This window comes from Arvicola amphibius, chromosome 5 (genome assembly GCF_903992535.2).
Source record: "Arvicola amphibius chromosome 5, mArvAmp1.2, whole genome shotgun sequence".
NCBI classification, from domain to species: domain Eukaryota; kingdom Metazoa; phylum Chordata; class Mammalia; order Rodentia; family Cricetidae; genus Arvicola; species Arvicola amphibius.
The window spans coordinates 81,832,120-81,846,571 of record NC_052051.1 but is presented as its reverse complement, the minus strand read 5'-3'; the positions used below and the strand labels follow the sequence as shown (position 1 = coordinate 81,846,571).

At 50.1% G+C, this 14,452-nt stretch overlaps 1 protein-coding gene across 2 annotated transcripts in view; it reads right to left on the bottom strand.

The window, feature by feature from the left end:
* Cd82 (CD82 molecule) overlaps positions 1-14,452 on the bottom strand; it is a 44,498-nt gene that overhangs the window by 13,819 nt on the left and 16,227 nt on the right. For both annotated transcript variants that reach the window (XM_038330916.1, XM_038330917.1), the window contains 3 exons: positions 9,447-9,522; positions 3,775-3,857; positions 244-316 (listed from right to left, as the gene is read on the bottom strand). In XM_038330916.1, the coding sequence (XP_038186844.1) occupies positions 244-316; positions 3,775-3,837 (136 nt within the window). In that variant the 5' untranslated portion in view covers positions 3,838-3,857; positions 9,447-9,522. The remainder of the gene's footprint in view (positions 1-243; positions 317-3,774; positions 3,858-9,446; positions 9,523-14,452) is intronic.

The following is a 14,452-nucleotide window of genomic DNA, read 5'->3' as shown; positions in this document are numbered from 1 at the left end:
ACAGAGTAAGTGGGAGGCTTTCCTTGGGGTGACAAGAATGAGTCCCTCCACCTCCAGCCCAGTCACCCAGGGATCTGCAGACAATGGTGGCTCTGTCTGTGAGCAGGAATTTGTCCTGGAACCCTGGCAAGGGTCGCCTGTGCAGTAGTTAGTAACAGGAGCTGGCCATATCCCTAAGGGCAGCTGTGCATGTATGTCCCTCCCCTCAAGGGCAGGCTGTCTGTGTGGCGGGGGGTGTCTTACGCAGGACAGAAATGAAGCTGTTCTTGTCTGCGAGGATCCATACTCCAAAGCCCAGAATCACGGCACCCAGGATCTGCAAGGAGAGGGGCAGTCAACGGAAGCCCAGAAAGGTAGGTCACAAAGCTGCTCCTGAGGCCCCAGCAAGGGAGGGAAGGGTAGGAGGATGCACAGGTGTTTCTTCCACCCTGAGAATGTCCAGGGTATCCCTTCTGCCATACACACACACACACACTGCCCCCACTGATGCCCTTCTTCCCATGAACTGAAGTTGCCAGAAAAAATGCCACATGCAGTGAAAGTGCCTCCAAGGAAGAGGAACTGCAGTTGTAACCGCCTGAATGTGACAGGCTGAGAGCAAATCACTCTGCTGTCTTTGGTCCTCTGAACAGCCATTTATGGCACGCCTTGTGTGTGATCTAACATCCTTGTGACTTTTATGGAAATCTCTTCAGAACACATAAACACTAACTTCTACCAACCTGAGCTCTAAAAATGTCATCAGGTAGCATCAGAAGCCACAACAGAGATCCTACCACCCTGGTTTGCTGTAACCCACCTACCTGATGTTTCTGCCAATGTCTTTGAAAAGTTCTTGGAGCTCATTTCCTGTCAGCTGGCCCTGCTGCCCCAGGCTGCCAATTAGCACCCTCGACGTTCTATTATGGGAGCCCTGAATACCAAACCTGACTGGATGAAAGGCAGGCTGAGCTCGGGCACCATGGCCTTCCTGTGAGTCTGCCTCAGACAACTTAGAGAAGATGTTTCAGAGTGTAAAGGAAGAAACGGGTTGGAACGAAGCTTGGCCATCTGCCCTAATTAGCAACTTGACAGCCTAGAGTCAACTGAAAGGAAAGCTCCATTGGAGGATTGGCTAGGTCAAATGGGCCTGTGGGCGCATGTGTGGGGCTAGGTCATTAACTGATGCAGGAGAGCTCTGCGCACTGTGGGCAGCACCATTCTCCAGCCGGTGTATAAGAAAGCTCGCTGAGCATGATCTTGTGAGTGAGCAAGCAACAGCAAGCAGCACTCTTCTATGGTTTCTATTTTAGGGTTTTCTGGGGGGATGGGGGATTCAAGACAGTGTTTATCCGTGTAGTGTTGCTATCTTGGAACTCCCTCTGTAGACCAGGCTGGTCTTGCACTCACAGAGATCCGCCTGCCTCTGCCTCCCAAGTGCTGGAATTAAAGGTGTGGCCACCACTGTCTGACCTGTTTCAGATTTTTGTCTTGAGTGTGTGCCCTGAATTGCCTCAATGATGTTCTGTGGTCTAGAAGTGTAAGGCAGAATAACCCTCTCCATCGACCTTGCTTTTGCTCCTACTGTTTATCATAAAGCAAACAAGCGCCCCATCCTAACATAGCATGCTCCACATAGTGACCACAGCTGCTAGTCTAGATCGCCAGTCCGTAGGGTTGGAAACATTCTAGAAAATATGAACATATATCAAGCCAGAGTTTGGTTTTTGTATCATTAAATAAAAAAATAAAAAATTCTTGAATTCTTTTTTTTTTTTAATGAGCTTTAGTTTATGACTTCCTTTGATCTCTTACTAGGAAACCTCCTGAGGGGTTGGGAAGATAATTCAGTGAGCTTGCTCTGCAAGGGCCTGAGAGGACCTGCGAGGACCTGAGTTCAAATCCCCATAAGCACCCACATAAGTATCTGGGCATGCTGAAAATGCTGTGCATGCATGCTGCAACCCAGCACAAGGAGGCAGCGGTAGGCAGATCGTGCTAGCAAGGCAGCCAGAAACTAAGCTTTTGATTCAGTTAAGGACCCTCTGTCCCCAGCCGCAAGTGACCACAGCATGGCTCACCTTTCTTTCCTTTGGGCCTGGTCCTTTGTGGTTAGTGCCTAGCACTCTACCAACCAAGCAGCAACCCCAACTTCACCCCTGTGCTTTAAATCAGATCTATATGACCTATAACACTGACACTTGTGGGAAATGCTATACACACAATGGCCATATTGCAATGTCCGGGGACCAGTGGGCGGGAGTGGTCTGCACATGCTCTGTAAGGATAGCATTTTGGAGATATTGTTGAACTGTCTTGGGTAGAAGTCACAAATTCATAATCTGTGGCCCTGCGCTGGAGGAGTGACAGGGAAGGAATGGCAAGGCGCTGTCTCCACCTCCCTCCCCTGTCCGGCTAGATGAGCACCTAGGCCCATACACAGCCAGTTAGCACCTGCCAAGCCAGCTCTCTGGCCTCTGGTCCCATGTGTCAGCCTAGAGCAGCACAGAGGAGAGACCCAGGCCAAGCCACCCAGCCTTCTCTCCTTCTTCACTAGCTCAGGGACCTTTTCCATTGTATTCCCAAACTGCATAGAAGACAGAAAGAGAAAAAAATGTGTGCCCTTCATCCCAGGTCCTGTGCCTCAGCAAACATGAACCCTGCCTCGTTTCTCTAGTTTCCAAGGCCTGAGACACAGCGCCGCCATGCTGGCCTTACTCTGTAAGTCCCTCTCACCCGGGTCTCAGCCAGTGTCTGTAATGCCACCTGCTCTTTCTGCCCGTGCAGTTGTCCCCTAGATCCCCTGCCAGGCTGGGAAGGGCAGTTCCCATGCTCTGTGTGCTCAGCACAAGTGGTTTCTGTGACCGATGCCCCAGTTGCAGGACCTGAGGCCTAGTAGGACCAGCTGGCCTGTTCAGCCTGACTAGTGGAACCTATGGTGGAGCATGCATGTGTACGCATACATGCATGAATGTGTACCAGGGGCACTTCTATAAGTACCATGTGCTGGGATAAAGTTTTGAAGAATGATTCTTTGTGAATATTCCAAATTTCCCATAATCCTTGTACTTATAATATGAAATTTCCCCCTATAAGTGACTCAGTCATACTTCAGAAAAACCCCAACACAAGTGGGGTTCTAGACACTATAGGACATAAGACCCAGTTGTGGCAAGTACCTGCTTTATGTAATCTGTGTCTCACAACTATGTAGGGTGAACCAGTGTGGAAAAGCCACAACTGCAGTAACACTCCAGATCTGTGCAAGCCCCTTCATACTCCCACCACATACACACACAAGCCAACACCCATGTGCACTCACTCACACACATGCGAACACCACAGGTCTGGCAACACCAAGGCAGGAGTGTTGATGCCAGGCCACAGGGGAAAGAAACCCAGCGGCAGATGTGCCACAGAACTCACATCTGGGAGGGCCTGTAGTGGGGATATCGTAGGTTTATAGAGAGGTGTGTGGAAAGGATGTCCCTGTGGCCTCTGAGAGTTCAAGATAGCTGTTGGGAGCCTGTTCAGCTAGAGCTGTAACAGGCAACCAGCGAGGGGTGGGCAAAGGGATGAACAGCCCAGAGATCCTGCCTTAGAGGAGAGGATGTGTCCCTCCCAGCCAGGCAGAGGGCTCTGGACAGGAACCTTTGCTTTGTCAGGGAACCCACCTGGGGAGGTGACTCTATTCCACCATCACCAATTCTCTTAGGGACAGCTACATCCCACCTAATACCGGGCCAGAGTCTGGGGCCTTGAAAAGGCTGGGTATCCTGGCAGACACATACTTACAAAGAACAGCAAGTTGAAGAGGAAGAGGAAGTACTTGGTGACTTTGATGCAGGCTGTCCCCATCCTGCAGGTTGTGGAGCTCCCTGGAGAGAGAGGGAAGGGGAACAGGTGATGGAGGCAGTCTAGGGACCGGTGGAGGGCACAACAAACAGGGCAGAGAGCTACTGTCATCATCCCGAGACCCAGTCACCTCAGCCCACTCACAAGATTGCAGCTAGAACTGTGCCTGCTTTACACGGTGCTGAGAGACAGAGAGGTCAGATGCCTAGCACAAAGTCACACAGCTGGGGAGTGTGAGTCTTTGGTCCAGGCTCTAGAACTCACTTGGGGAGACACTAGCAGAAGTGACAAGGCCAAGAAATTAGTAAGTGACTGCCAAACCCGAGTGAGACCTAGGCTAGCTCCTCAGCTTGGTGTGCCTAAGCTAAACTCCCCAGTTTGGTGTGCCTTTCTAGGACCAAGGCTGGGGAGTCTCGGATGCTGAGACTGGAAGGGCCTTCGCTTCTCCACAAAATCACACAATCTTGCATGTCTCATAGGAATCTATACTATTGATCAGTACCTATTCATATTTGGGGGTTATATGTTCCTTCCAAAAATTCATGTGTAAGTAGCATTTTCAGACTCTGGAGGAAGGGAGAAGGGTTATAGTCCCAGCCCCAGGAAAATCATTAAAAAACTCCCCATGATGCTGCATTGAAACCCCTAGTCCATGAAGCACATGCCTGGTAGTTTACGCTGGGATGCCCAGGTTGTTTCCTAGTGTTCATGTTGGTCCCCTTGAATAACACAGGCCACACTTCCAGTGTGAGGCACCATGTCCGCTCACAGCAAAAGCCCCAACTCCCTGGGGGTTAGAGGATTCAGAAAAGCAGGAAGTTGGCCTCCTTCTCCTCCCCAAGGCCCGACGGGTCCCATGGGATTCAGGGACCATCACCAAGGAGCTGGGTGAGGACAGCTGGGCAGGAACAGCTGCACGGGCAGCCTGCTGTGTTCCTACAGTCCTGGAGAGGGGAACCCAAGGCAGAAGCGAGTGGAGACTGTTCACGTCATCCTTCTCTGAGTCTACCCACACATGGGTTCCCCCCACTCTTTTCTGAACACGTTCACACCCTACCCTCCTTGCTGAGTAGAGCCCCACTTCTACCCTGCACACTTCCAGACTGGAGATGGGGCTGGGCTAAGGGAGAGCATGCAGCCTCTTCTGAGGACCTTGTCAGCCTGTGGGCAGCTCTGTCATGGGAAGGGTTAGATGCTCCTTTAAAAGGGTGGCTTTGGGTGTGGCTCGAGGCAACACCATCCAGGGAACAGAAAACCAGCCAAGAGAGGTGATCTCCCCATCCCAGTGGCATGCAAATAGCGGAAATTCCTGCTCACAGGGGCTCAAGGGCTACATGGAGAGATGAGAGGAAATGGGGGTTCAGTCTACCAAGATGCCTGGCCTAGGTGTGAGGACTGCAGAGGGGCAAGGACTTTCTATTTTGAGGTGCTTCTGGTCTCAGAAGCTCCCACACAGTGTCCCGAAGAGGGAAAACAAACCTTGCATGAATCAGAGAGTTGAAGTGGGAGATGCCTCCGCCCAGGCCCGGCTGGTGAAGGGCAGTTATTGTTTCTCCTCCCTTGCCCCTGGCCTCCCAGAACTGCTTGGACCCCCACAGACATGCCATAAACTCTGGGAGAAGCAGTTCCAGAGGAAAGCTATCTCCTGCAGCGGAGCGAGGACCTGTTCCCACCTATCAGGTGACAGCTTTGCTCAGGCCTGTCTACGTTTCCTTCCCAGCACATTCCTAGGAGCAGCTGGACCCAGACAGGCCAGAGACATTCCTCCCTCCGCAAGAAAACTTAATCTAATTGTGTCGGGAAGGCTGAGTGAGTATCAGGAGCTGGTGCCCATTCGCCTGCTTAGGAAGGGGTTGCAACTCTCCGGCAGGAACCCCTGATGCAGGCATGTAGTGCGTGCGATTTCAGAGTCGAGGTTATATCCTGTATTGCTTGGCTCTCACATTCTGCAGGTAGTCGGGGTCTCCAGAACAGGCATCCAGGGAGTAAGAGTGAGATCCAAACAGTTGGGGCTGCTAAGGAACAAGGAGTGGCCTCATAAACAACACCTGCTATGGACTGGCATCCTCTTCTGTTATTTCCTTCAATCTTCCCAACAAGCCCCGGGGGACCTGGGCCGGGCAGGCTGTGACTGGCCCAATCAATGCCCAGTACTGAGTGGATGGTCAAGCTCCTCACACCGTGAAGTACTCCTAAACCACTAAAGAATTAGTTCTTGGACTCACAGTGATTCACCTGCTTCTACTTCCGAGCATTAAAGGTATGACTCTATATAGCAATTTCCAAGCTAACCAGGACTATATTCTTTCCCAAAACAAGCAAAATAAAAACAAAAACTCTACAGAACAAAAAAGTCGCAGTTCTATCTGTAACAGACGTTAAGCCAAGACTGGAACTTGTGGGCAGAGAGGGCAGGAGGCAGGCAGAGCAGCGACTGCCATGCCAGGGGTTAGCCTGGCTGAGAACTGCGCTCTTAGCCCTCAATGAACCTCACAGCATAGTAAGATCTGCAGGGTCCAGGCAGAGCTGGGTCAAAGACACTGGGATTTTTGAGCTCCATGCAGACTAGGAAGCTGTGAGGCACTGAGAGCCTCCTGCCTCTCTAAACACTCAACCCTTCCCAATACACCCAGATGAGATGGCTGGCCTCTACCCTCAGGTGCTGCAGCTGCCACCCACCACCTGGGGCATATTCGCTAGGCCTCTGTTTCAATGACAGAGTCTGGCTCTTCAGAGCTGGTCCAGGTCTGACTGGTACCCTACCGGAGATAAATGACCACCCAAATGTTGACAGGTGGTGAGGACACAGGGTTGCTGCTCAAAGGAGCCCTGGTTGGGAGGCCAGGAGGAAGCCTCACTCAGCCTTGGAACATTGGACACACCCCACCCAGGCCAGAGCCTGTCTGATATTCCCCTAGTATCCCAGGCCCTAGACATTTGCCTGGCTTCTTGGTTACTCATGAGATCCTATCACACATTGGTCTAAGTCCATCAGCTCCCTGAAAATAAACTAAGACCCGAAGGAGTGAAGGACCATGGTCAAGGTCTCCAATAGCAGATAGGCAAGGACAGAGCCACTTTGGAGGCAGTGGGTTCCTATCCTGAAACAAGAGCTAGGCAGTGCCTGACTGGCAGAAAGCTCAACTAACTGGGACTTGGGAACCACCGCTGGCAGTGTAAAAGCTGAGAAGCAGCTTTGGAGGAGAAGGCGTTGGGTGGCCCCACATAACTGTCACAGGTCCAGGCCACAGGTCTTTGTGTTATTGGCAACCAGCAGGCAGTAGAGCAAGATCATTCTCCACACTGGGCACAAGACAGACAAGAGTCTTCCTCGAACAGACAGGCAGTTCAGTTCTGGCTGGGGATGTGCTCAGGTTGCCCTGTGATGGGAAGTGATACCAGCTTCAGAGAGCCCACAATCACTATCATACATGAAGAAGACACCAACGTCTTATTATGAGGGCACAGGGCTCACCTTGCCATCTGAAGGGACACGCTGTAATTCTTGCCCACTAGGTAGAAATAAGCGCTGGTGAAGGGCAGGGTCTGGCCAGCCCCTGACTAGGCCCATACCAGCCAGGGTATAAAAACAGACTGAATATTTTAAAATAGTTAAACAAACAAAACCTGGGGATTGAGCTCAGGTGGTAGAGTGCTTGCTCAGACTCCAGCAACCTAACAAGTCTGAGAGCATCCTGGGCTACAGGAGACCAGGTCTCAACAATCAAAAAGAAAACCAAAACAAAAAAACACAAAAAACGAAAACATACATTTTGCAGTGCACAAAAGGACATGAAATTCAAATTCCCGTGTCCATAATTAAAGCTGTTTCGGCAAGCAGCCATACCCACCAGCCCATGACATTTAATCTCTGTCCCAGTCTAGCCAGGAGATCAAGCGATATTCACACAAGGGTCTGTGCCCACACACGGGCCTGTAGGAGGCAGCAAGGGTCATGACTGGCCTGAGCTGAGATCTTAGATAAAGAGAGCAACAGATGAGGCCAGGGGCTGACTGCTTCTGGGATAGAAGCAAAGTCCCAGGTCAAAAGTTCAGATCCTGGATCTGCTAGCAAAGTCATAAGGAAGAATGTCCTGGGGCTAGGCTCCCCTTGTGTAGCAGGCTGTCCTCTGTGCAGGGGACTCCCCTCTATCCAGTGGGGTCTCCACTGTGCAGTGGGATCCTCTCTGTGCATAGGGCTCCATTCTGTAGCAGTGGGCTCACCTCTTTCCAGTGGGGTTCCCTCTGTTCAGGGGCTCCCCATGGTTCTGACTATCAGGAAAAGAGGAAGTTGAGGTCTGGCAGTCCTGGGGTTGGTGCTCAGCACACCGGGGCTGCACCTTGTGACAGCAAGTGACACAACACTTGGCAGAAGTCAGGAATGAATGTTCCTTTGCAAATGGTGCTGAGCTAACGGAGCCTGCCCTGGGCTAGGTGTTCTGAACACTTTTTATAGATGCCTTCCTGCCAGGGTAAACACAACGGCAAACACATCTTATGGGAAGCTCTGGAGTGGTTGTGGGGAGCCATGGCAGCCACCCTGTGGCAGGCCAGTTGTCCATTTCTAAGCAAGAATAATTTAAACTGATGGAATGCACAGTTTTGCGCCAAATCAGTTTATACAGCAAAAGGAACACAACAGTGTTCCCTTCTGTTGTCCGCTTTAGGCCTGACCTCCTTTGCGACACTCCCATAAACAGCCCCCTCAGCCCACCACCACCCCTTGGCCCGGAGACACATGTTAGTTGGGGTTCATTCCTGAGCACTGAATACTAGAGAATCTTCCAGAAGAGGGGTGTGGTATCAGACCATCCAGGTTTGAATTTAGTTTTATTACCTCCTTGCTGTGTGACCCAGGACAAATGATTTAACCTCTCTGGACTGCTTTCTAGTCCTGTGAAATGAGGAAGCTTAAAACCTGGTTTTTTGTTTGTTTGTTTGTTTGTTTGTTTGTTTGTTTTTAATCTGTTTCCCAGGTGCTGATGGGGGTTAAATGCTTGGCATGTGGTGGGCAGTTGCTATAAGTTACTGTCTGTGAACTGGGAGGTCTTGAGAGGAAGACCCAGTGTTCTTTGAGGTGAGGCTGGATGTGGAGATGAGCTGGGGTGATGTGAGGGTGAATGGTGGATGGTGGTCTGTGGGGGAGGAGGGTCTGCCCCAAAGCACACATAGCTCCGTGCTCAGCCACACGAAAAGTGTCTGAGATCTACCGTGCCAGAGTTACCTGGAACTATTATCATACACATCCTATGTGTCACTCATGGGGTACAGTGAAGCCATGCCTGGTGGGCAATCTCAGTCAATTTTGAGAATGTGCCATGTTTTCAGATCCTCCCACCTTCCCTGGAGCCCCCGGGTGTATTAGTGGGGCCCAGGGAGGCTGGTGTCTCTTTGTACTATGTATGGGAGTGGGGGAGTTGTCACACTCTGGGGCACAGGAATGCTGCCCTCCAGCCTGACCTGAGGGTCCATCCCTGTGTTCCTAGCCGTTCCGAGGTGTAGGGACCACAGTGCTTTCTGGTCCTGTGTTGGGATATGCGGGTTCCAGGGTTCCACAGGAGAGGCCATGCATGACCTGCAAAGGTGGCTGCCCGTCCCCACTTCCTCCTCACCTCTTCAGGGATCAGCTTGGAGCAGAGCAGTAATTTCTGTGGTGGTTTCTCAGATGAGTTCTGGACAATGGACACCCTGTGAAGAGCAAACACCTCTTCTGTTACCAGGCCGGAGATCAGGGAGTCACCGAGTGTTACTCATTCTAATTCCAAGTATGCCCAGTGGCAAACACCCCCTTCATCTAATGGCTCTCAACACTGTGTGTGCGGCCTCTCAGGATGCACCCAATCAGAATGCCAGCTTTCCAAGGTCCCTTTGGGGATCCCACTCCCAGCTCTAAGTGCTATGGGATTGAGAGAAGAAGAAATGGTCCATCATTAGAACACCTAAAAGCTACACAGGTCTCCTTCACCCTGCAGTTTCCCACTCCCCTAGCCCTCCTGCCTTGGCCAGCCCAGAGCTGAGCTGGGGCCAGTTCCACCCCTGCTCACCAGCTGCTCCTCCACACTGCAGGCATACCGCTGTCAGATCCAGATGCCGGGCACAGCCCTCTGGGCCCCGTCTGGTTTTCCCTTCCTTATCCTTGCCACCCTCGCTCTCCTATGCATGCTTACTGATCACACATTTCTCCACGATTTCCACAGTACTCACAGCCCTGTCTGCATCGGGCCCTTGCATGTGGAGTTTCTCTGTTAGAAGCCCCCTTTTCACAATTCCTAATGCAAACTTCTGAGATGCTCCCGATGAGTCTCACTTCTAGTGCACAGCATAGCCAGCCTTTAGGCCAGCCTTTACCAATGCCCGGTCGCACACTGCCCAGCTCCTACATCAGAGGCTCTAGAGATGAGCTTGTGCCCCCAGGTAACTCTATCCCATGCTTTCCTCACTGTGGCTTCCTTCCTCGCCAGATCTCCCCAGAATTCAGGGTCTTTCAGGGGTGTCCTGCACTTATCTCCTTCTGCCCATGACTCTACAAATGCCCAGGATGCAGTGAGCTCCGTGCACATGGGCGTGACAACGAGGTAAGAGTTGGGGATCCGGAGAGCTCCGGACGGTCCCTTTGAAACACAGACCAACTTTGATCCTGCAGAGGAAGCGACTGAACACCGAAAATGACATCACTGACCCCAGCATGGAGCATAAGCTTGAAACCCTAAAAGGATCAGAAATTCAAGGCCAGCCTTAAGTTACATAGCAAATTTGAGGTCAGTGCAAGCTAAATGAAATCCTGTCTAAAAGAAGAAGAAGAGAGAAGGAAGAGGAGGAAATGCTGGGTAATTGCAACGGGAGTTAGCTGACTCCTACCAGGATTGGTTTTGAATCTCCTTTGAGCCTGAAAGCTGGGAAAAGCAGAGATTCTCTTCCTAGGAAGATGCATGATGATTACTCTTGTATCTCAACACTTAGAGACGGAGGCAGGAAGATCTACAAGACTGAGGCAAGCCTGCCCTACACAGTAAATTCTAGACCAGTCAGGAGTACATAGTGAAATCCTGTCTTTAAATGCAATACATAGGGTCTACACTTAGTGGTTAAAGGTGTGTCCTGTTGCTGCAGAGGGCCAATTTGATCCCTAGCACTTACGAAGGGTGGCTCACAAACAGCCCAGCCCATAACTGCAGCTCCAGGGGATCTGGTATCTTCTTCTGTTCTCTTCGGACCCTGGCACTCACATGCACATACCCACATGCAGACATATAATGAAATATAAATCTTCACAAGTAAGTAAATAATATTGATGAGACGACTCAGCAGGGTACAGACACTTGCTGTCAAGTGTGGTAGTCTGAGTTAAACTCCAGGACCCACATGCTAGAAGGAAAAAGCAAACTCTTGGAGCTGTCTCTGAGCTCCATGTGCATGCAGGGGTGCGTGCACACATAATGCAAATAAACAATTGCAAAGACAAACTTATTTATTGATTCAACTTTATCATTTATTCTATTGGCAAACATTAGATAACACGAGCAAAGCTACCTTGCTCATAATATTACATTCTTGGTTCACTTCTTACAGGCTATAAACATACGTAAGTGGACAAAACTCTTGGGTGAAGATCAGTTCCAGAATTTTGACACACACGTTTCCAGTGCTGACTAAAGGAAGCTCGTGGCATTCCCACTAGACCAGCAGCAGCAGCAAATTTAATTCACACATGTTGTTTTTACATTAGCATCTGCCATTCTTAAAAGACTTTTTTTTCATTTAAAGCTAAAATGGTAGAAAATGGCCATACACTTATATCATAAATATACTGGCCATTTTAAAATAAAACATATACACAAAAACAGAAGTACATAATCAAGTATATTTAAATTCTTGTCAAAACAAGAAAACATTAATGAGTTATTTTAGACTGTCTTTATTGAAAATGGAATTTGCTGTAACTAAGTTTTACAATATTTTGCTTTAATTCTCAATGCTGATATTTTAACATGAAGATAACGTTGCTTCAAAATAAACTCAAAGCATTCAATTCTCAACTTCATTTTTTTGTAAATTTCAGAGGGAAAAAAAGCAGATCAGAAGTTACAAAGCAGGCACCCTTTAAAATGCACTGTGCAGGAGGCAGAGAATGTCAAGAATGGTGGAGTGATCTCAGAATCCTGACTCGCCCTGCTGACCAGCCTGCCACAGTGGTGCCTGCTTTAACACCATACGCTCATTATTCACTCACAGACAGTATTCACAATCAAAAGCCCAAACACAAATGTGATGCACAATCTTATTATATTTCTAACTTGGAAAAACAGATGAAACCAAAAAGTTTCATTTTCATAAATTTGTTTTGTTGGTGCAAGAAATTGAACTTCGAGCCGCATGCATGATAAGCGTGAGCTACGCCCCATGCCATGGTGCTGTGCTGCAGAACAGCAGACACGCTTACGCAGGAGGGTCACAGTAACATTCTCTTTCCGTTGTCCCTGCCACAGTTTGTCCTAACAAGAGCTCTGCTGTGCTCGCTTTCTAGGATTCAGAGTAAGCCTTGGCTATAGGTTTTCTTGCTCCATGTTGTATCACTTTTTTTCACTCAAATGTTGAATTATTGTGTGTGTAGGTAAAGTTGAAGGCCACTGTTGAGGACCCGAGCTGAAAACCAGTCCAGAACAGTTCTCTGTGGACTGACTTAGGTAACTAGGATTCCAGCTCTCTTCTAACAGTGTTCTCTGTGGACTGACTTAGGTAACTAGGATTCCAGCTCTCTTCTAACAGTGTTCTTTGTATGAGAGTCATAAAGACAAACTTTAAGATAAATAAATCAATAATAAATTCCTAAAGTGCTCAATGGCATGCTTCCACCCAGTTTCCGACGATTGCCAGCCCTGGAAAGCCCATGTGGGACCTGAGTGTCTATCTTCCCCATCACCCAGCTCCTCCAGAGCTGTGTGTGGCCCACCTTGGCTGCACCCTGGAACTGTCCTGGAGCATCAAAGCTTGTGGCACTTGAGCCCCATGGCCAGAGATCCTGATGAACTGTGCAGCCAGGGTCAGGTTATTAAGCTCTCAGGATGGAACATGTTGACGTGCACTCAAGTACCCAGCCCGGACACCTTGTTCCTATGTGGGTCAGGCCTGAGTTTCCTGGTGCCATGGTACCTGGGCAGGAGCAAGTGGCTAGTGCCATGCCATTCTTCCACCCCTCTGCTTTTCCTCACCCTGCCAGAAGTTCCTTTCCTTCCAGTCTCTTACCCTAGAGCAATATCATGAGGGCCATCCTGGAGATCACTGTCTTTGGAAGGCCCAGACGGAGTAAGAGGCACAGGTCACACAAACAGCTGGGCTGGCCAAGAAGCACCCAGCCCAGTGCACAACAGAGTCCCATCAATACACAAGTTTATGCCTGAAGAGGTCACACGGGCCACTTTCTACCAGCTGTGTAGCGTGAACCACCTCCTCGCTTATGCTGTGGCCTTCCCACCACTGAAATGAGCTGAATAGTGAGCCCCCACGAAGCCTGCAGGAGCTGGTGAGGCAACTGGCACTCACTGTCAGAGTCAATGGCAATGATAATTGAAGTTGGACAACAGTCAGAAACCATCAGAGAAACCTGCTGCGGCCTCTGATGTGCACCCACCCTGCAAACTCTACCCAGTGGCTCTGGCCTGCTTGGAAGCAAGGTGGGGGTGGATCCCCCAAGAAGGGAGACCTCTATTATCCCCATGGCAGAGCAGGTCTGGCTGAGGCCCCTGCAGACTGGGAAATCTGGCAATCATGCCTGGTGAGAGCATGCTTACACATGGTAGAATGTGGAGGGAGAAAAACTGCCTGGCTTCAGGGCCCTGGAGACCACCTGTTCCAGCCTGGTCCCACAGGCTGGTGTCTGGCACAGGTCCCCAGCCTCTGAACTTTGTCCTGATCATTTGTGGGTGGAGGCTGGTAATGGTGGTTGTGTCTGTACGCACCAGTGTGTTCTAATTATCTGTGCAGCTGACTTTGGATTACTGGTTTTTGACCTTTCGTTATCTGATTTTTCAATCTCTGGTTGTACTTTCGGTTGTAGTTGCTGTGTTAAAATAAAAACAGGAAAAACAAACAAACACTTGTTGCTCTGGCAACAGGAGAAGCATGGGGCCATAAGGCAGTCTGGGAGTTTGGGTTCCCTGGAAGCCCTCTTGGGGACCTGCTCTGCTTCCTAGCTGCGGTGTGACCTCGAGAGGAGAGTTCCCAGGCCTCACTGGGCCGTGGTGGGTCTCCCCTCCAGTGGAGCAGCGCTTGTGGGAGTCTGTCCCACTGAATGCTGGGGGAGAAGAAGAAGCAGTGGGAGCTTGAACACAAGTGGCTGTCTCCCCTAGTGTGTTTACTCACAGGATTCCAAAGTCCAGTCACATGACCCCACGACCAGATCAACAGGTTCGCACTCTCTGACACCTAAACACTGTGTCTCGGAGATGACAAGCTTTAGCCTGTCATCTGCCACCACAACTTCTCACTGAAGCTCCATAACAAGCTTATAGTAAAAGCACTTCCCCCATTCTGCAGATGGAGAAACTGAGGCTCAGAGGTGCAGTGACTTGCCTAAGGCCACCCAGTGATTAAGGCAGCATTGCTTTCATACCTGATGCTG